At 42.3% G+C, this 23,130-nt stretch overlaps 1 protein-coding gene across 1 annotated transcript in view; it reads right to left on the bottom strand.

The window, feature by feature from the left end:
- Positions 1–23,130, bottom strand: part of LOC120059321 (contactin-3-like) — a 70,209-nt gene that overhangs the window by 12,544 nt on the left and 34,535 nt on the right. The window contains exons 14-18 of the mRNA XM_039008287.1: positions 18,501–18,659; positions 17,669–17,818; positions 5,980–6,050; positions 4,854–5,088; positions 718–827 (exon numbers count right to left, since the gene is read on the bottom strand). Coding sequence (XP_038864215.1) covers positions 718–827; positions 4,854–5,088; positions 5,980–6,050; positions 17,669–17,818; positions 18,501–18,659 — 725 coding nt within the window. The remainder of the gene's footprint in view (positions 1–717; positions 828–4,853; positions 5,089–5,979; positions 6,051–17,668; positions 17,819–18,500; positions 18,660–23,130) is intronic.

The raw sequence follows: 23,130 nt of genomic DNA on the forward strand, positions 1-23,130 counted from the left end.
ATTTAAAGGGATAGTTCACCAAATTAATTACATTTTAACTTGTTTATTTCTTATGGACAAGGAGAGACTGCAATCCATCCTATGGTTAGCCACGGCCACCAACCGTTAATGTTAGCATTTTCCACCAGTTGGCAGTCTCCAAATTTCATGTTCAAATAATCTTAAAGTAACTTAAAACCAAGTCGTTGAGATTTGAGTGTGTATTCAATTTTAAATTAATCTTGATTTAAAAAAAATTGTATTCCACCCTGGTCATGGCCAAAGCTGTGTGAAAATATACAGAATTGCAGAAAATTTGCTTTTGGGTGGAGCATTCAGATTTATGATAGCTTGGAGTGAGATTTCCTATCTTCAAAAGTTGGCAGCCCTGGTTTAGGGTAAAGGTTCTGGAAAGTGGTTAAATGCTTGGCATGTTTCTGGCCCAAAAACACAGCCTGCGTCATGTGTTTGTGGTGTTGAGTACAGGTGGCAGGAAGTAAAAAAGCAGGTAGATCAGCATTTTGCTTTGTATTCTTTAAAAAGGGCCAAAGTGCTCTCAGGATGCTGCTGTGAAGGCCTGGATAATTTGCCACACAAGTCATCCAATTAAATCAGCCGTTACCATGGGAACATGACATTTGAAGTTGAGGCTTTGAGGTACACTGTGGGTGACGACAGGCATTGTAATTGTGTTGCACAAACTCGCTGTTTCATTTACATTTAAAACAGGAAATATACCTCGTAGCCGAGAACTCTTTCAGGAGTAAAGGATAGAGCCTGCCAATTCACTTCAATTTCTGAGGCGGAAACACTTCTGGCCCAAACTCCCCCTGGCATACCACTCGGCTCTGAAAAGACACAACCGAGGAGAGTTTCACCCATTATTGAAAAACAACCAAGGCAAACGACTCTACAGACAAAGACAACCCCTTTCAAACAAACATTTATGATCCTTCTTCAGTTTATTGCAGTGGTCACCAACCTTTTCTGAGTCAAAACAATACTGTTAAAAACAATACTGTTGCAATGAGGTCTGTGCAGTAAGCTATAGGCTCAATACATTAAACAGCATACTGGCTTTGCATGAATTTACCTGCCAATGCATTGTTGTTCGGGACATTCTTTTAAAATTAGATTTCAAAATTTGAGGTAGGCTATATGATCACACTGGTAATATTTCCATTGTTGTATTACTTGTGAGGCACAGCTGAGTAGGCATACATTTAAATCATTTGCTTTTTATTTTACTGGGCTGATGGTGCCTGCATCTGATGGTCAGTCTCAGCGGAGGGAAAGAGCAGCAGACTGAGGGACGTCTCTCAACATCCCTTCGCTCTCCCTTTCCTCCACTGACACTGACCAAAAAGGGACACCGTCTTCCAGCTGATGGCGAAATTCGAGTCGCACCGCACCGCATTATTTCTGCCTCATGCACAATTCCATGTTGTTACTCCTATGAACAGAGAAAGTGAAATATTCCTTGATATTAAAAATGACCCAAGCCGCTAATAATAACAATAACGCAAGCCTATATACACTTTCCTACTCATTCATTACTGCTGCACTGCTTGTTGTAGCGCTGAGTGGAAATAGGAAGAATGCGCATTTTATGGGTTGTTGAATTTTATGGGTTGTTGAATTTTATGGGTTGTTGTCTCTCATGGTTTTAAACGTTAGGAATCTCACAGTATCAAATTTGCCGTAGTTTTCTTTTATGCCTGCTAGGTTACTGCAGACTCGGTCACCTGAGCAATCTGATTGGCCAGCGGTGGCATAATGCACTTGATTTCCTCTCCAGGCCTACCTTCAGACACATGAATTGGCAACAGTTTACCTACACGGCGCGCAGGGCAGCTGAATTGGCTGCACCTACCACCAACAGCCCGAGACAACAACAAAAAAGAGCACAAGGCTTTATCGTTGGGTTTTCTACAGAAATGTTTGGTGATTGACTAGAAATGCCTTGGAGATCGACAAGTCGATAGCAATCGACCGGTTGGTGACAACTGGTTTATTGTAAACTCAGCAAAAAAAGAAACGTCCTCTCACTGTCAACTGCGTTTATTTTCAGCAAACTTAACATGAGTAAATATTTGTATGAACATAACAAGATTCAACAACTGAGACATAAACTGAACAAGTTCCACAGTCATGTGACAAACATAAATGAAATAATGTGTCCCTGAACAAAGGGGGGGTCAAAATCAAAAGTAGCAGTCAGTATCTGGTGTGGCCATCAGCTGCATTAAGTACTGCAGTGCATCTCCTCCTCATGGACTGCACCAGATTTGCCAGTTCTTGCTGTGAGATGTTACCCCACTCTTCCACCAAGGCACCTGCAAGTTCCCGGACATTTCTGGGGGGAATGGCCCTAGCCCTCACCCTCCGATCCAACAGGTCCCAGACGTGCTCAATGGGATTGAGATCCGGGCTCTTCGCTGGCCATGGCAGAACACTGACATTCTTGTCTTGCAGGAAATCATGCACAGAACGAGCAGTATGGCTGTTGGCATTGTCATGCTGGAGTGTCATGTTAGGATGAGCCTGCAGGAAGGGTACCACATGAGGGAGGAGGATGTCTTCCCTGTAACGCACAGCGTTGAGATTGCCTGCAATGACAACAAGCTCAGTCTGATGATGCTGTGACACACCGGACCCTCCACCTCCAAATTGATCCCACTCCAGAGTACAGGCCTTGGTGTAACGCTCATTCCTTCGACGATAAACGCGAATCCGACCATCACCCCTGGTGAGACAAAACCGCGACTCGTCAGTGAAGAGCACTTTTTGCCAATCCTGTCTGGTCCAGCGACGGTGGGTATGTGCCTATAGGCGACGTTGTTGCCGGTGATGTCTGGTGAGGACCTGCCTTACAACCGGCCTACAAGCCCTCAGTCCAGCCTCTCTCAGCCTATTGCGGACAGTCTGAGCACTGATGGAGGGATTGTGCGTTCCTGGTGTAACTCGGGCAGTTGTTGTTGCCATCCTGTACCTGTCCCGCAGGTGTCATGTTTGTGCAGATGTTGTTACACGTGGTCTGCCACTGTGAGGACGATCAGCTGTCCGTCCTATCTCCCTGTAGCGCTGTCTTAGGCGTCTCACAGTACGGACATTGCAATTTATTGCCCTGGCCACATCTGCAGTTCTCATGCCTCCTTGCAGCATGCCTAAGGCACGTTCACGCAGATGAGCAGGGACCCTGGGCATCTTTTTTTTGGTGTTTTTCAGAGTCAGTAGAAAGGTCTCTTTAGTGTCCTAAGTTTTCATAACTGTGACCTTAATTGCCTACCGTCTGTAAGCTGAAGGTGTCTTAACGACCGTTCTACAGGTGCATGTTCATTAAATGTTTATAGTTCATTGAACAAGCATTGGAAACAGTGTTTAAACCCTTTACAATGAAGATCTGTAAAGTTATTTGGATTTTTCCAAATTATCTTTGAAAGACAGGGTCCTGAAAAAGGGACGTTTATTTTTTTGCTGAGTATATTAACTTTGGTACTTTATTTAAAGTAACTGTCCAGTGAAAATCTCACTTTTAAAAGTTGATATTCTGTTAATTCATACCCAAACAATGTTGTTGACATTATATGACTCATCCTATACTTGTATTTGTGGCCAAAGCATAAATTGGATTAAAAAAACACTTCACAAATCCCACTTCAAACTTGTATCTCAAACAGACCTTTAAAAAAATGTTTGCTATTTCCTCGTAAATGATGATGTCATCTTCCTGAAGAGGATGAGCTGGCCAATCAGCTGTCTACTCAACTTCATATTTTTTATGACTGGTATATTCCCACACCCTTCCAACACAGAAAAGCTGCTTTTTAACCTACTTAATCCCCATTTTGTTGGATGGAAAACTATTTCACTCATATTTAAAATAATTATACAATTATATATACATATATTTCATAGAAATTTGGAAACACTGGACAGTTACTTTAAGATAGTCCCCTATAGATGGTTTATAGATATTCAACAAACTAAACTAGCTATCCACTAACCCTAACACTAGCTCTAATTCTTGCATGTTGTTGTATTTCAATCAACAGAGTTGCAGTTGATAGTTTGTTGATATTTTGAGCATTTGTAGACCATGTTTAGGGGACTATCCAAATAAAGTGGGGTACGCTTTGTTTTGATTGATTTATAGTTACATTTGAGTATATTATCATAATGTGCACCTCCCTAACACAACAATGCATTCTTTCAATATGTGAACTGGGGTTGTGTCTGAAATAGCTCACTATGGCTCAGGTCAAAAGTAGTGCACTATATAGGGAATAGAGTGCCATTTTGGACACACAGTACAACAGTCTGTCACACCCTGGTCAGTTTCACCTGTCCTCGTTATTGTCTCCACCCCCTCCAGGTGTCGCTTGTTTCCCCCAGTGTATTTATCCCTGTGTTTCCTGTCTCTCTGTGCCAGTTCGTCTTGTACGTTTCCAAGTCAACCAGTGTTTTTCCCGTTCTCCTCCTTTTTGCATTCTCCCTTTTCTCATCCTCCTGGTTTTGACCCTTGCCCATTTCTGGACTTTGTACCCGCCTGCCTGACCATTCTGCCTGCCTTGACAACAAGCCTGTCTGCCACTTTGTACCTCCTGGACTCTGATCTGGTTTTGACCTTTTTGCCTGTCCACGACCATTCTCTTGCCTACCCTTTTTGATTATAATAATCATTGTAAGACTCCAACCATCTGGCCTCCTATGTGTGCATTTGGGTCTCGCCTTGTGCTTTAATACAGTCAAACAGTCAGGGTACATGGAATAAATCCTATCATACCCTTTCAAATGAGTGGTTGTGGAAACCAATGAAGCAAGGAAAGGACATTTTTTTGGAACTGTTGGAGTATACATGGTTTATCTCTCACCTTCCTCTGCAGAGTAGATGGTGACCACGGGACTGAACGGGCCCTGCCCTTTGCTGTTATAGGCTCCCACCTTCACGTGGAAGGGTGAGAAGGGAGCGATGCTGTCGTTCCGGTACACATAGCGGGATGCCCCTGGAGCAGAGGTGGCGACGTGGGTCCAGGTCATCTCACCGAGGCCACGGAACGCAATAATGTAACCGAAGCTCTCACCGTTCTGCAGTTCCTCGGGAACAGGCTGGGAGTGAAACACAACTATAGTGATATTAAAACACATACAAAACACACATTCAGAGAGTCATCACGCCAGACACCAACACATCCAATCTCACAACCATGACCTGCAAATTTGTTTTCTTTGCTACCTGACTATAATTGAAATGAGCAAGAAAAGCAGATATTAAAACTATTGGGAGCATTATATATTTCCCTGTAGCCTTTTTAATGGAACATTATTCCCACAGTTATTGAAATTAAATCTTTTCAATAATAACACATTAGGTGAAGAGTAGAATTCTTAATGTATTTAGCTTATATCATCATTACATTATTTGTTTGGCACTTATGATGCCTAAACATTTGTTCTGATGTAACTTTGCAGTACTGCAGTTTTGCAGCAGTGTGGGATTTCCAAGGTTCTGATTTGATTGAATTGTACCCTTTTAACCATTCAAAGTATCATTAATTGAAAACAATTCATCTGTCAGGTGGCATGTTCTGCTTTTGTTTGCCAAGGGCTTATACGGGCGCCTCAACTAAGGAATTACAACCGCTGCTCCGGAGCCACATTTCAACAGCTCTGGATTTACAACACCCACAAGCCAACTAACTGATTTAATGTAAAATAATAAGCACCTTATTCAATGATATACAAGTAAGGACAACAGTTTGCCTTTACAGGGGCGGCAGGTAGCCTCGTGGTTAGAGTGTTGGACTAGTAACCGAAAGGTTGCAAGATCAAATCCCTGAGCTGACAAGGTAAAAATCTGTCGTTCTGCCCCTGAACAAGGCAGTTAACCCACTGTTCCTAGGCCGTCATGAAAATAAGAATTTGTTCTTAACTGACTTGCCTAATTAAATAAAGGTAAAATAAATAAATTAGAGGAGACTGGAACAAAAGATGACTTACCTCCCATGTAACAACCAACTCTGATCTGCTGCCGCCCCCTCCTCCAACGTCAGTGGGTGCAGCATCAGGAACTACACAACAGAGACCATGTTTATGACAACACTAGTCTGGCACATGGGCACATGTCTTTTGTTTCAGATAGCTTGAGACATTTGTATTGACATAGCTATTTGAAGCAGATCTGGGTTCAAATAGTATTTGTTTTGCTTTATACTTTGAACATTTGATTGAGTCTGTCTGGAGTTCCAGATGGTTGGGGTTTGTAGTTTTGGGACTTCCAATTCCATTGGTTCCACTGTGCCAGGCAAGTTCGTTTAAACACGGCTTAAGAATCTTTTATATAAACAAATACTGTTTGAGCCCGGGCCCGATTGGAGGAGGGTTGTATCCAACAGCTGGGTCATTCCACCAGTTGAGTGCCTTTTGGGTAGTGTAATTTGCAAAAAAAAAACTATTTCACCTATGACATTCTGTTATAGAAAATTGTATAAAGTAATAAAGAAAAATTAATAAAGTAAGTGCCAATTAACAGGGTTGACGTAACAGGGTTTAATTTCATCTTAAATTAGCCATAACTCTTGTGACATGGAGAATGGAAGCTTGCTGTGTGCAACAGGGAGGGGCAATTGAATGCAAGCTTCACAAAAAAATGTAATTGCTAAAACATTTCTAGCCTATCTATCTATAGGAAACAGGGTTGACGTGTTATTGTCATCCGTCTCAGTTTTCCACCACAAAACACCAGTAGATCCAACTCACCTGCTTTTACACTATGATTTGACTACTAGATGTTCAAAGTTTTTTTTGTTTTTGGGGGGAATAATATCACCATATTAAAACGAGAGTTCAGTTCACTTAACAGCGTTGACCTTAAAATGAGGGACAAAGCTAAATTAATCACGTGAAATAAATAATAATCTTCAGAAATTACGTTGAAACTCTTCTAGAAGTCAGAAAAACATGAGGGACATGTCAAAATGCAGATTTTTTGGCACTTTAACAAGTCTTTATTCATATTGAAAATCTGATTTATAAATTTTTCCATGTGGTCTATATTAAAGGATGAGTAAGTTATTTCAGAAGCTAGTAGATTCATTACTTACAAACAACAGCTGCAAATCCCAATAAAACTACACCACATTTTGAAGTTCACTTGCTTTGTATAATAACACTATCATGACTCTAGCAAAGATGTTTAGTGGGTCAGAGTTCAGAATTGTTTAAATCTCAAACTTTTGCCATCAAGTTTCTCACGCTGGCTGTAGCCGGGTGAGGGGCAGGCCTGCCCGGGCAAGTCCAGGAGGGTTGCCGAGCAACCTGCTCCTCGGAAAAGATCAACATCTGCATGGTTTACATTAGTTACCACAAAATGTAATAATTTAATGTTAGAGTTAGGCAAAAGTTACCAGTGTGGTTAAGGTTAGCGCTAAGGTTAGGGCTAGATTTAAGAAAATAAATTGTAGAAATAGGGGGGGTTCATGACTTGTGGCAACTAGTGGCGTCGTCCATGCTATCCGGGATCCTTGGGACGTCTCTGCATAGCGCGACTGTCACGTTCTGACCATAGTTCTTTTGTGTTTTCTTTGTTTTAGTGTTGGTCAGGACGTGAGCTGAGTGGGCATTCTATGTTGTGTGTCTAGTTTTCCCATTTCTATGTTTGGCCTGATATGGTTCTCAATCAGAGGCAGGTGTTAGTCATTGTCTCTGATTGGGAACCATATTTAGGTAGCCTGTTTTGTGTTGGGTTTTGTGGGTGGTTGTCTTCATGTCTTCGTGTGTCTGCACCAGACAGAACTGTTTCGTTTTTTTCACATTTGTTGTTTTGTATTTTGTAGTGTTCACGTTTATTGTCTTTATTAAACATGATGAACACTAACCACGCTGCGCTTTGGTCCTCTCCTTCGTCCACAGAAGAAAGCCGTTACAGCGACAAATCGCCTTGATTCAATGCTAGGTTCGGACAAAGCAAGAAATGTAAAGAGAAGCAACTGTCATATCAGTGCTTGACTTGGGATGAGAGGTGCAGGAGCAGTGGCGACCCGTCATTCAGGGCAGGGGCAGAGCCCCACCTATTTTGAGCCCCACCTGTTTTGCTAAAACAAAAATATATATATACAGCACCAGCCAAAAGTTTGGACACATCTACTCATTCCAGGGTTTTTCTTAGTTTTAGTAATTTACCTACATTTTAGGTAAATAATAGTGAAGACATCAAAACTATGAAATTACACATATGGAATCATGTAGTAACCAAAAAAGTCTTAAACCAATCAAAATATATTTTAGATTCTTCAAAGTAGCCACCCTTTGCCGTGATGACAGCTTTGCACAATCTTGGCATTCTCTCAACCAGCTTCACCTGGAATGGTTTTCCAACAGTCTTGAAGGAGTTCAAAACATATGCTCAGTACGTGTTGGCTGCTTTTCCTTCCTCTGCGGTCCGACTCATCCCAAACCAGTCGGGTGATTGTGGAGGCCAGGTCATCTGATGTAGCCCTCCACCACTCACCTTCTTGGTCAAATAAGGTCATTGTACTGTTGAAAACAAATAATAGTCCCACTAAGCCCAAACCAGATGGGATGGCGTATCACTGCAGAATGCTGTGGTAGCCATGCTGGTTAAGGGTGCCTTGAATTCTAAAAAAAATCACTGACAGTGTCACCAGCAAAGCACCCCCACACCTCCTCCTCCATGCTTCACGGTGGGAACAACACATGAGGAGATCATCCGTTCACCTACTCTGCGTCTCACGAAGACACGGCGGTTGGAACCAATAACCTCCATTTGGAATCATCCGACCAAAGGACAGATTTCCACCAGTCTAATATCCATTGCTCGTGTTTCTTGGCCCAAGCAAGTCTCTTCTTATTATTGGTGTCCTTTAGTAGTGGTTTCTTGCAGTAATTCTGTCACCACCGATAAATCCACTATAATTGAGAATTTCAATAAGCATTTTTCTACGGCTGGCCATGCTTTCCACCTGGCTACCCCTACCCCGGTCAACAGCACTGCACCCCCCACAGCAACTCGCCCAAGCCTTTCCCATTTCTCCTTCTCCCAAATCCAGTCAGCTGATGTTCTGAAAGAGCTGCAAAATCTGGACCCCTACAAATCAGCCGGGCTAGACAATCTGGACCCTTTCTTTCTAAAATTATCTCCCGAAATTGTTGCAACCCCTATTACTAGCCTGTTCAACCTCTCTTTCGTGTCGTCTGAGATTCCCAAAGATTGTAAAGCAGCTGCGGTCATCCCCCTCTTCAAAGGGGGGGACACTCTTGACCCAAACTGCTACAGACCTATATCTATCCTACCCTGCCTTTCTAAGGTCTTCGAAAGCCAAGTCAACAAACAGATTACCAACCATTTCGAATCCCACCACACCTTCTCCGCTATGCAATCTGTTTTCAGAGCTGGTCATGGGTGCACCTCAGCCACGCTTAAGGTCCTAAACGATATCTTAACCGCCATCGATAAGAAACAATACTGTGCAGCTGTATTCATTGACCTGGCCAAGGCTTTCGACTCTGTCAATCACCACATCCTCATCGGCAGACTCGATAGCCTTGGTTTCTCAAATGATTGCCTCGCCTGGTTCACCAACTACTTCTCTGATAGAGTTCAGTGTGTCAAATCGGAGGGCCTGTTGTCCGGGCCTCTGGCGGTCTCTATGGGGGTGCTACAGGGTTCAATTCTTGGGCCGACTCTCTTCTCTGTATACATCAATGATGTCGCTCTTGCTGCTGGTGAGTCTCTGATCCACCTCTACGCAGACGACACCATTCTGTATACTTCTGGCCCTTCTATGGACACTGTGTTAACAACCCTCCAGACGAGCTTCAATGCCATACAACTCTCCTTCCGTGGCCTCCAACTGCTCTTAAATACAAGTAAAACTAAATGCATGCTCTTCAACCGATCGCTGCCTGCACCTGCACGCCCGTCCAGCATCAGTACTCTGCACGGTTCTGACTTAGAATATGTGGACAACTACAAATACCTAGGTGTCTGGCTAGACTGTAAACTCTCCTTCCAGACTCACATCAAACATATCCAATCCAAAGTTAAATCTAGAATTGGCTTCCTATTTCGCAACAAAACATCCTTCACTCATGCTGCCAAACATACTCTCGTAAAACTGACCATCCTACCGATCCTCAACTTCGGCGATGTCATTTACAAAATAGCCTCCAATACCCTACTCAATAAATTGGATGCAGTCTATCACAGTGCCATCCGTTTTGTCACCAAAGCCCCATATACTACCCACCACTTTGACCTGTACGCTCTCGTTGGCTGGCCCTCGCTTCATACTCGTCGCCAAACCCACTGGCTCCTTGTCATCTACAAGACCCTGCTAGGTAAAGTCCCCCCTTATCTCAGCTCGCTGGTCACCATAGCAGCACCCACCTGTAGCACGCGCTCCAGCAGGTATATCTCTCTGGGCACCCCCAAAGCCAATTCCTCCTTTGGCCGCCTCTCCTTCCAGTTCTCTGCTGCCAATGACTGGAACGAACTACAAAAATCTCTGAAACTGGAAACACTTATCTCCCTCACTAGCTTTAAGCACCAGCTATCAGAGCAGCTCACAGATTACTGCACCTGTACATAGCCCATCTATAACTTAGCCCAAACAACTACCTCTTCCCCTACTGTATTTATTTATTTATTTAGCTCCTTTGCACCCCATTATTTCTATTTCTACTTTGCACATTCTTCCACTGCAAATCTACCATTCCAATGTTTAACTTGCTATATTGTATTTACTTCGCCACTATGGTCTTTTTTTGCCTTTACCTCCCTTATCTCACCTCATTTGCTCACATTGTATATAGACTTATTTTTCTACTGTATTATTGACTGTTTGTTTTACTCCATGTGTAACTTTGTGTTGTTGTATGTGTCGAACTGCTCTGCTTTATCTTGGCCAGGTCGCAATTGTAAATGAGAACTTGTTGTCAACTTGCCTACCTGGTTAAATAAAGGTGAAAAAATATATATATATGAAGGCCTGATTCACACAGTCTCCTCTGAACAGTTGATGTTGAGATGTGTCTGTTACTTGAACTCTGTGAAGCATTGATTTGGGCTGCAATTTTTGAGGCTGGTAACTCTAATGTACTTATCCTCTGCAGCAGACGTATCTCTCTGGGTCTTCCTTTCCTGTGGCGGTCCTCTAAGAGCCATTTTCATCATAGTCCTTGATGGTTTTTGCGACTGCACTCGAAGAAGCTTTTAAAGTTCTTAATCTTCCGGATTGACTGACCTTCACGTCTTAAAGTTATGATACTCTGTCGTTTCTCTTTGCTTATTTGAGCTGTTCTTGCCATAATATGGACTTGGTCTTTTACCAAATAGGGCTATCTTCTGTATACCACCCCAACCTTGTTACAACACAACTGATTGGCTCAAACACATTAAGAAGGAAAGAAATTCCACTATTTTACTTTTAACAAGGCACATCTTCCAGGCACATCTTCCAGGCACATCTTCCACATCTTCCAGGCTTCTTATGAAGCTGGTTGAGAGAATGCCAAGAGTGTGCAAAGCTGTCATCAAGGCAAAGGGTGGCTACTTTGAAGAATCTCAAATATAAAATATATTTTGATTTGTTTCACTTTTTTGTTTACTACATGATTCCATATGTGTTATTTTATAGTTTTGATGTCTTCACTATTATTCTACAATGTAAAAAATAGTAAAAATAAAGAAAGATCCTGGAATCAGCAGTGGTGTAAAGTACTTCAGTAAAGAAAACTAAGTCGTTTTTTGGGGTATCTGTACTTTACTTAATTATTATTTTTTTGCAACTTTTACTTCACTACATTTCTAAAGAAAATAATGTACTTTTTACTCTATAAATTTTTCCTGACACACAAAAGTAGTCTTTACATTTTTAATGCTTAGCAGGACAGGAAAACGGTCCAATTCATGCACTAATAAAGAGAACATCACTGGTAATCCCTACTGCCTCTGATCTGGTGGATTCACAGACTCACAAAGCACAAATTCTTAGTTTGTAAATTACGTCTGAGTGGTTGGAGTGTGCCCCTGGCTATCCAAAAAATGTAATTACTTGCTTAATATAAGGAATTTGAAATGATTTATACTTTTACTTTTGATACTTAACGTATATTAACATTACATTTACTTTTGATGCTTAAGTATATTTAAAACCAAATACTTTTAGACTTTTACTCAAGTAGTATTTTAATGGGGGACTTTCACTTTTACTTGAGTCATTTTCTATTAAGACATCTTTACTTTTACTCAAGTATGACAATTGGGTACTTCTTCCGCCACTGGGAATGAGTAGGTGTGTCCAACTCTTGAATCGTACAGTAGTTCTCAACAGTGCCGGTGGAAAGACGACAACGAGTCTACAACGTTAATGCTTATAGCTAAAAAGTTAACTAGCAAGATAACTAGCCGTACTACAAGCTATGCTTTGAATTGGCTATATAGTTAATCTAATTATTTTCTAGGCTACCTGCTGCTGAAATGTCTCTCTCTCCTCGAGCAACAGCCCATTCGCACTGGCACACATGCAGATGAAGCACAGCACACACAGAGAGACGCACTGAAGGGTAGGCCTAATTCTGATCATGGCTGATATGTACATTTTTAAGTGATTGAGCATATATTTAAAAAATGAAAACATGTTAAAATTCCATGCATTTTCCAGGATTTTCATGACCGTAAGAACCCTCATTTGGCAATTTGGAACAGCACATCCTGCACATTCAGTCTGGCGCATTCTCAATCTGCGAATTCTCAAACTCGAACAGACTACTGGCACGTATACACCGGATTCACAGACTAGCGGCAAATAAACTTGAACAGTTGAATCAGGATATGAATGCCCACTCTCCATTGTTATTCATTGCAGATCTCGCCTTAATTCCGCTTTGATCAACTTTTTTTTTACACTGTGTGTGTGTGAATCCAGGCTGGTGATAAGGCACTTTCTTTTATAGAGGAGCCCATACGACGTTCCCCCAAAATTGGAGGTGCCGTGACGGCACTCCGGACAGTTCCGGCCTAAGTCAAGCACTGAGTCAGATGCATCATAATACCCCGGAAGTAAAGCCACACTGGGAGCCAGATTTTAAACGGAATTACATTGAAAACAATGAAGCAGGGTCGAGCATATTAAAACTCAATTCAATGTATTTTTGGGAAGGTCTGTGATCACAATTCTAGTAATAAATTACATATATACATCAGATGGTTTTGGGGAGTTATTTCATAGTTTTATCACGGTTCCATTATTTTCCTATTTTCGTCTTATAGCAACCCTATACCTGTCATGACTGTATACAGCCTTTTTGTGAAGGAGAGCAATGGCAGAGCAGACCGTCATATGCCCCGAAATATTTTTGTGCAACCTGGAATTACAATTTAAGAGGACCAGTGCTTCTATAGTGAAACAAATCTCACACCTGTGCCGTTTGCGAGCAATTGTTGTTACATTTTACAGTATAGTTTCTTCTGCAGACCGCACTAGCGAGCAACAACATAATGTCACTTCACAGAGAGAACCACAGAGAACCATGAGTTCTTCAAGTTTAGCACTGTATCCACATATTTTTGAAGATCGTGAAGGGGGTGATTGAATTTACGAAATGCAACAGGGTTTGGCAACAAGGTTTGGTCTCCAGCCAATTTCTTCATGAGCTTGTAGCTAGTCAGCGGGCCAGAACAGCAAAGGCTAGCAAAGACTCGCAGCCCAATTCATAGGCCTACACTACACATTGAACACATCTGGTTAGTGGGCTAATTAATTAAATGACAATAACATAAAAATGTCAATGTCTCTATTAATACCCTATTAAGTGATATTCATCTTACCATACTTCTACGATGCCAAACCAGTGTCTTGTTTGCAACAAAACTGTCGCTGTAAGCAAATAATTAAATATGAGACGTCGTCATGAATCCACCCCAGACATGAGGCCTGAGTCCGATGAAGAATTTGAAGCTGGCTACTCGTCCGTGGCTTAACCCAAAAGCAGAAGGTACAAGTGCGTCCCTAAAAGCTGCCTGGGCTTAAAAACATATTCTCTTTTACATAACATGAATATCTCAATTGATAGCAACAGTCACATTGTGATTGTATTAGATTACTAAATACTTACCAAACAAAGTCAATATTGTTGGTGTCCTCGACCTGCAGAAGGCCGTAGCTCAACCTCTGAATGTCATAGACTAACCAAATATACTTTATCTCCGTGTGCATCAGAGCCGTGTCTTTCTTGTGTATTTTACAGCTTGTTTTTAGCACAAAGTATTGTGTTAATCATCGAGTTTATCATCGTTATTGATTGCTTTATATAATCTGGATCCATTTTATTTCCTCCCTCAAGCTAACAAGGGGTATGCTTTTTGCCCTTTACCCCCTCAATTCAAGCCTTTTTTTCAACCATACACCAAGCCCTCCACAGACATAGAGGTAGGCCTGGTGACAGTATTTGAGGAAATAGCTAGGCCTACCAACAAATATATTAATAACATTACTGCATCTATCAAACAGGTAAGCCTATCTCTTATTTCTTAAATAGGGCTCCAACAAAGCCCTCTTGTTATTAAATTAGTCTACTCAACTTTCAGCACCAGGTGATGTCCATATTGATTTTAGGAATAGCAATCCACACACGAGTGTTGGCTGCTTCTCAACTAATCTTTTTTCTAATGTATCCAATTAGATTTAATTCTCTTGTTTTTATCATGGATATATTCCATCGTTTATGTAATTAAGCTTTCACATGTGTGTTTCAGTTTTTATCAAGTGTGTTGGTGCTTGCTTCTAAATATGGCAAAAACAATTGACCGCTGTAGGTTGAGGTTCTTGTTTCCTATTCCCTGACGAAAATAAGTTGTTACTGGGGGTTTATTACGATATCTTTGTGATATTTTAGTTATATTGAATTTGACAAATGAAATTAATTAAATTGCTCTGCCCAAAGCATCTTATAAAATTGAAATGGGATAATAATGGACCCATAAAAAAAACAATTAAATAGCTTGTCAATAGCATCCGCTGCAAATACAGTGCATTCGTAAAGTATTCAGACCCCTTGACTTTTACACATTTTACAGCCTTATTCTACAATGTATTAAATACATTTTCCCTCATCAGTCTACACACAATACCCTATAATGACAAAGTATTCAGACACTTTGCTATGAGACTCGAAATTGAGCTCAGGTACATCCTTTTTCCATTGATCATCCTTGAGATGTTTCTACAACTTCAATGGAGTCCACCTGTAGTAAATTCAATTGATTGGACATGATTTGGAAAGGCACACACCTGTCTATATAAGATCCCACAGTTGACAGTGCATGTCAGAGCAAAAAACAAGCCATGAGGCCGAAGGAATTGTCCGTACAGCTCCGAGACAGGATTGTGTCGTGGCACAGATCTGGGGAAGGGTACCAAAAAATGTCTGCGTCATTGACGGTCCCCAAGAACACAGTGGCCTCCATCATTCTTAAATGGAAGACGTTTGGAACCACCAAGACTCTTCCTAGAGCTGGCCGCCTGGCCAAACTGAGCAATCGGGGGAGAAGGGCCTTGGTCAGGGAGGTGGTCACTATGACAGATGGAAGAATTTTCCAGAAGGACAAACATCTCTGCAGCACTCCACCAATCAGGCTTTTATGGTAGAGTGGCCAGACGGAAGCCACTCCTCAGTAAAAGGCAAATGACAGCCCGCTTGGAGTTTGCCAAAAGGCACCTAAAGGACTCTCAGACCATGAAAAACAAGATTCTCTGGTCTGATGAAACCAAGAAACCAAGAAATCTTTGGTCTGAATGCCAAGCGTCATGTCTGGAGGAAACCTGGCACCATATCTATGGTGAAGCAGGGTGGTGGCAGAATCATGCTATGGGGATGTTTTTCAGCGGCTGGAACTGGGAGACTAGTCAGGATCAAGGGAAAGATGAACGGAGCAAAGTACGAAGAGATCCTTGATGAAAACCTGCTCCAGAGTGCTCAGGCTGGGGAGGATCACCTTCCAACAGGACAACGAACCGAAGCACACAGCCAAGACAATGCAGGAGTGGCTTCGTGACAAGTCTCTGAATGCCCTTGAGTGGCCGAGCCAGAGCCCGGACTTGAACCTGATCGAAAATCTCTGGAGAGTCTTAATAATAGCTGTGCAGCAATGCTCACCCATCCAACTTGACCAAGCTTGAGAAGATCTGCAGAGAAGAATGGGAGAAACTCTCCAAATACAAGTGTGCCAAGCTTGTAGCTTCATACCCAAGAAGACTCAAGGCTGTAATCGAGTAAAGGGACTGAATACTTATGTAAATGTGATAGTTCAGTTTTTTCTTTGTCATTATGGGGTATGGTGTAGATTGATGAGAAAAAAAATGTGGAAAAAGTCAAGGAGTCTGAATACTTTCCGAATGCACTGTATTTAATTTCTTAGTAGAATTGTGACCACAGACCTTCCAAAAATACTTAATGGGTTTTTTTCCACCCTGCTCCATTGTTTTCAATGTAATTCCATTTCAAATCTGTCTTCCAGTGCGGCTTTACTTCCGGGATATTATGACGCATCTGACTGTTCCCTCTCTTTACATTACTTGGTACCAAGGCCCCAGGGTTCCAGTCTAGAAGCACGCTTTTCACTGTACCCAGAGGACACTTTCGGTATTGCAGTTTTTCTGAAGTCAAGCCCAAAATTAACATTCTCATAGATGGGGGAAAGGGGGGTACCTAGTCAGTTGTCCAACTGAATGTATTCAACTGAAATGTGTCTTCCGCATTTAACCCAACCCCTCTGAATCAGAAAGGTGCGGGGGGGGGGGGGGAGGCTGGCCTTAATCGACATCCACGGCGTCCGGGGAACAATGGGTTAACTACCTTGCTCAGGAGCAGAACAACAGATTTTTACCTTGTCCCCTCAGGATTTGATCCAGCTACCTTCCAGTCACTGGCCCAACGCTCTAACCACTAGGCTACCTGCCACAACTCCCATAGAGAAGTCAAATGAGAAAATTGCAAATAATACACTTTCCAAAAACATCCATTAAATTATTAAAGTAAATTGTCTTACAGGCTGATTTTTTCCATCACTCACAGCTGAAGATATTAACATTTTATATGAATTCACTCTGTCAAATTTCTGGATGACCTGATGATGTTGTCACTTCTCGCGCTGCTCCAGTGCGCATTAAGTGCTCATGCGCAGGCGTAATCAGCTCTCTAAAATCGAATCTGGACAACCACGAAACAGTGCATGCAAACATGAGTAGATTACATTGAAACAATGGTCGTCCGTCTTGAACTCGGCCTCTAGTTCATATATAGCTCAGTGGCTTGGACCGAATAGCTAGCATGACAGCTAAAATGAAAAAAATCTAATAGCGAGCAGTATCTAACAAAATATCTACATTATGGCATTCACTTATCATAAACTATTTACATATAATAGAAATGTGGGTACAATGTGAGGACAAAAATCGAACTTACTCAACCTTTTAAAGGGCACTTCCATTTAATATAACAGGATTTTAAAATTCAATATGGTGCACAATTTCTACTTAAAATCAAAAGAGATGCAAAAGGCACTCTATTCGTGGAATGACCCAGCTACTTGTCATGAAAAGTTTATGAAGCGTTTTATGAAGCATTTTATGAAGCGTCTTATGGAGTGGAATTTGTGTGAACAACTCACCTGCATCCTCTGTCCGTGTCTGGAGGGAGGTGGGACTGGGCTCGCCCACTCCCACACTGTTCTTTGCCACAACTCGAAACTCGTACTCCACCCAGGCATTGAGATCCACCACTGTGGCTGTCAGTGTGTTGCCATCAATTACCTCAGGAACTAGGGACAGAGGGAAATAAGGCTAAGATCAGGCATCCCATCAACGTAGATAAACCATAATTTCAATCGAATAGTCCCTTATGGTAAAATAAATAAGGATAGGGCATCTACATGATCTGTTGTTGTGGTTCAACATTAAATATTCTTTCACATGTTCATTATCACATTTTTTATTTTATTTAACCTTTATTTAACCAGGCAAGTCAGTTAAGAACAGATTCTTATTTATAATGACAGCCTACCCCGGCCAAACCTGTACGAAGCTGGGCCAATTGTGCGCCGCCCTATGGGACTCCCAATCACGGCTGGTTGTGATACAGCCTGGAATCTACCAGGGTCTGTAGTGATGCTTCTAGCACTGAGATACAGTGCCTTAGACCGCTGGATCACTCGGGAGCCCAAATGCAGGGATGGAACGTATGGATATTGGGCACTGGCCAGCCGGCCAAGAAGACTGCAAATTTTACTAGCCCGGGTCCAAAATCTGTGCCAAGCCATATTTGAAAAGACAGAATTTCACTAGCCGGCAGGCTAGTTGGGCACATTTTCTGCTATCCCAGTCTGAAAAGAACTAGCCACGGACTAGCGGGCTAGCTTAATTTCCATACCTGATGAAATGTATGACCTATCAATTAAATCTTCACAGATAAATCTTCACGGTTAGATCAATGTGCAGGCCTACCTGTGTCCACCCTCTGCCAGCCCACAGTGAAGGGGGTCCTGGTCTGGATGAGGTAGCTGGTGATGGGGCTGCCGTTATCCCTGCCGCGGCTCCATGAGAGCTGGGCTGTGCTGTCCGTCACCTCCTCCACTGCCACTGTGTCTGGAGGGCCAGGGGGGCCTGACTCGATCGCAAAATAAGCAGAGTTAGAGTCCCCCCTACTGTACACGCACATGCAGGCACGTACACACATACCCCTCTTTATTATCTGCTGCTGCAACAGCTCCTTAATTCAGCTGCCATCCACACTGAGCCAATCTCAAATGACTCCCTATTCCCTATACAGTGCTACTATATGCGCGCAAGACTGTCGGTCACTTTGGATAAAACTGTCCCTGAGCGGTTTCCTTCCTCTCCGGCAACTGAGTTAGGAAAGATGCCTGTATCTTTGTAGTGACTGGGTGTATTGACACACCATCCAAAGTGTAATTAATAACTTCATCATGCTCAAAGGGATATATATATATTTTTACCCATCTACCAATCGGTACACTTCATTGCGAGGCATTGGATGACCTCCCTGGTTTTTGTAATTGAATCTGTCACGACATGGCGCCTTTTGGGTGTAGATCGTGGCTCCCCCTCTCTCATTCTCTCTCCCAAATCAGGTTTTACAATGGTTAAAAATACCTGGTAGAAACTGCCATGCAGTATTGAGGGAGAGAGTCTATGGAGAACAGAGCTTCTCTTGCCGAAACTCATAATCCCCAAAATGGGAGAATTAAACAATATTTCTATTTTTGAGAATGTGGGAATGGTCCGTGGACACTTAAGGGACAGTCATGTTGAGTGTGTTTCATTTGGTGATATCATGAAGGACAGGAAACACACATAACTGTATCTCTTAAAGTGGACATTTCCCAACTGTCAGGTTTACTTCTGAATGTTGCATAAGATGAATGAATAATAGGGGTGAAACGGTACGTGTATTTGTATTGAACCGTTCGGTACAGGGTCCAGGATGCACGGTTCGGTACGTACTGCGAACCTAACAATACATTAATCATTTATTCCAGCTAGGAAGATATATATATATATATATACAGTGGGGAGAACAAGTATTTGATACACTGCCAATTTTGCAGGTTTTCCTACTTACAAAACATGTAGAGGTCTGTACTTTTTATCATAGGTACCCTCCAACTGTGAGAGACGGAATCTAAAACCAAAATCCAGAAAAACACATTGTATGATTTTTAAGTAATTAATTTGCATTTTATTGCCCCACTGTATATAAAAATTACAGCCCTCTACATGCTTTGAAAGTAGGAAAACCTGCAAAATTGGCAGTGTATCAAATACTTGTTCTCCCCACTGTATATATATATTTCAATGTAAAAAAAAATATTATTGCATAAATCTATGGCGTATAAATTAATGTGGGAAAAATATCTATATAAATCCAGCAAAAAAAGAAATGTCCTATCACTATAAACTGTGTTAATTTTCAGCAAACTTAAGATGTGTAAATATTTGCATGAACATAACAAGATTCAACAACTGAGACATAAACTGATCAAGTTTCACAGACATGTGACTAACAGAAATGGAATAATGTGTCCCTGAACAAAGGGGGGGGGGGTCAAAATCAAAAGTAACAGTCAGTATCTGGTGTGGCCATCAGCTGCATTAAGTACTGCAGTGCATCTCCTCATGGACTGCACCAGATTTGCCAGTTCTTGCTGTGAGATGTTACTCCACTCTTCCACCAAGGCACCTGCAAGTTCCCAGACATTTCTGGGGGGAATGGCCCTAGCTCTCACCCTCTGATCCAACAGGTCCCAGACGTGCTCAATGGGATTGAGATCCGGGCTCTTCGCTGGCCATGGCAGAACACTGACATTCCTGTCTTGCAGGAAATCACACACAGAACGAGCAGTATGGCTGGTGGCATTGTCATGCTGGAGGGTCATGTCAGGATGAGCCTGCAGGAAGGGTACCACATGAGGGAGGAGGATGTCTTCCCTGTAACGCACAGCGTTGAGATTGCCTGCAATGACAACAAGCTCAGTCCGATGATGCTGTGACACACCGCCCCAGACCATGACGGACCCTCCATCTCCAAATCGATCCCGCTCCAGAGTACAGGCCTCGGTGTAACGCTCATTCCTTTGACGATAAATGTGAATCCGACCATCACCCCTGGTGAGACAAAACCGCGACTCATCAGTGAAGAGCACTTTTTGCCAGTCCTGTCTGGTCCAGCGACGGTGGGAATGTGCCCATAGGCGACGTTGTTGCCGGTGATGTCTGGTGAGGACCTGCCTTACAAACGGCCTACAAGCCCTCAGTCCAGCCTCTCTCAGCCTATTGCGAACAGTCTGAGCACTGATGGAGGGATTGTGCGTTCCTGGTGTAACTCGGGCAGTTGTGGTTGCCATCCTGTACCTGTCCCGCAGGTGTGATGTTCGGATGTACTGATCCTGTACAGGTGTTGTTACACATGGACTGCCACTGTGAGGACGATGAGCTGCCCGTCCTGTCTCCCTGTAGCGCTGTCTTAGGCGCCTCACAGCACGGACATTGCAATTTATTGCCCTAGCCACATCTGCAGTCCTCACGCCTCCTTGCAGCATGCCTAAGGCACGTTCACGCAGATGAGCAGGGACCTTGGGCATCTTCCTTTTGGTGTTTTTCAGTCAGTAGAAAGGCCTCTTTAGTGTCCTAAGTTTTCATAACTGTGACCTTAATTGCCTACCGTCTGTAAGCTGTTAGTGTCCCGTTCCACAGGTGCATGTTCATTAATTGTTTATGGTTCATTGAACAAGCATGGGAAACAGTGTTTAAACCCTTTACAATGAAGATCTGTGAAGTTATTTAGATTTTTACAAATTATCTTTGAAAGACAGGGTCCTGAAAAAGGGACGTTTCTTTAGTAATAAAGTTGTCTTAAAAAAAAGTAAGTTGTTTTGTCTCGTATACAGCTCCGCTCATTAATTATTTCACTCCAGCGAGAACAGAGCTGAGAGACCGTCGTAGCAGCAATTAGCTGATGAAGGAATTAGCAGTTAGCTAAATGCAAAGGAGCAACATGGCAAGCCAGAACTAGAAGACGCCCCAGTATCATTCAGGTCTGCCATCTGGGAACATTTCGGTTTCCCTGTAAACTATAACAGGGATTACCAACGAGAGGTGGATAAAACTTCTTCAACATGTAGGCTCTGTTCATTGCCGATAGACTATTCGAGTGGCAATATGAGTAACATGACTACTCATTTGCCCCGACATCACCCCAAAGTGCGGCTGACTCCGGTAGGGCTAAAGAAATCAACGCAGCGATAGCAAAATTCATTCAGATATGAGACCCTTCTCTGTGGTAGAGCATGCGGGGTTCAGAAACATGTTTAAAGTGGTTGAGCCGCGCTTCACTATTCCTTCCCGTACACATTTCTCCCAGACATTAATACCTGCCTCATACAAAAAAAACAAAATGACAACTTGAGAGCGAGTTGTCTGAAACGCGGTCTGGTGCTCTAACAGACAGTTGGACGTCTAGAGCTACAGAGAGCTACCTTACTGTAACGGCTCATCTCAATACGGCAGTGGGAGATTAAAAGCCATGTCCTTCAAACACATCCCCTTGAGAGTAGTCACACCAGTGTAAACTTGGGGGAAGAGCTAAGGGAAGTAGTTGCAGTGTGGAAGTTGGAGAGGGATGATGTAACAATTCCTGTGACCACTGACAGCGCTAGAAATATTGTAAATGCATTTGCACTAGCTGGATTGGGGCCACAGATAAGATGCTTTGCTCACGTAATTAATCTAGCATCTCAAAAAGAAATGTCAGTGAATCCAATCTCTCGCCTCCTAGCAAAGATCAGGAAGGTGGTATCCTTCTTTCATAAAAGCACAACTGCTGCACATTTTTTCAAGATAAAACCAGGAGATGCTGGAGCTGCCAAATCACAAACTAATCCAAGATGTCCCTACTAGATGGAATTCAAGCCATGACATGGTTGAGAGATACCTTGAGCAGAAAGTTGCGGTGTATTCTACACTGACTGATCAAGCTGTGAGGAAGAATGTCAAATATATTGTGACTTTGTCTGAAATGACATAAGACTAGCAGAGGAAGTTATCCAAAGTGTGCAAACCTCTCAAAACAGTCACAACACTGATCAGCACTGAGAGCATTCCATCAGTTTCCATGGTCCTGCCAATGAAAACAATGATCCTGAAATCAATGGTGGCATCTGATGAAGATGAACCCACAGTAAGGGATGTCAAGACTGCTATCAGAGTTAACCTGGAGCCTAGATATGCTGACCCTGGTGTCCAAGATTTCTTACACAAGAGCACCGCTTTGGACCCCCAGTTCAAGTCCCTGCTGCACTTAGATGCTGCTGCTCGTCTGAGAGTCTACAATGAACTCACAGCAGAGATTGTGACCAATATACAACAGGTATTGTATTTATTTTGTTCATGTGACATTTATTATTTAATTAATTAGTGATTTATTTAACAATTAATTATAAAGTAATAATTGTAATAAGTGTCTGATATATACTTCTAACAACAAATCATATTTTTAAAGCCACTTCAGAGATAGTCATTTCCATCTAATTTCATTCTGCAGGGTCAAGCTATAGAT

This window comes from Salvelinus namaycush, chromosome 14 (genome assembly GCF_016432855.1).
Source record: "Salvelinus namaycush isolate Seneca chromosome 14, SaNama_1.0, whole genome shotgun sequence".
In the NCBI taxonomy this organism is placed as follows: domain Eukaryota; kingdom Metazoa; phylum Chordata; class Actinopteri; order Salmoniformes; family Salmonidae; genus Salvelinus; species Salvelinus namaycush.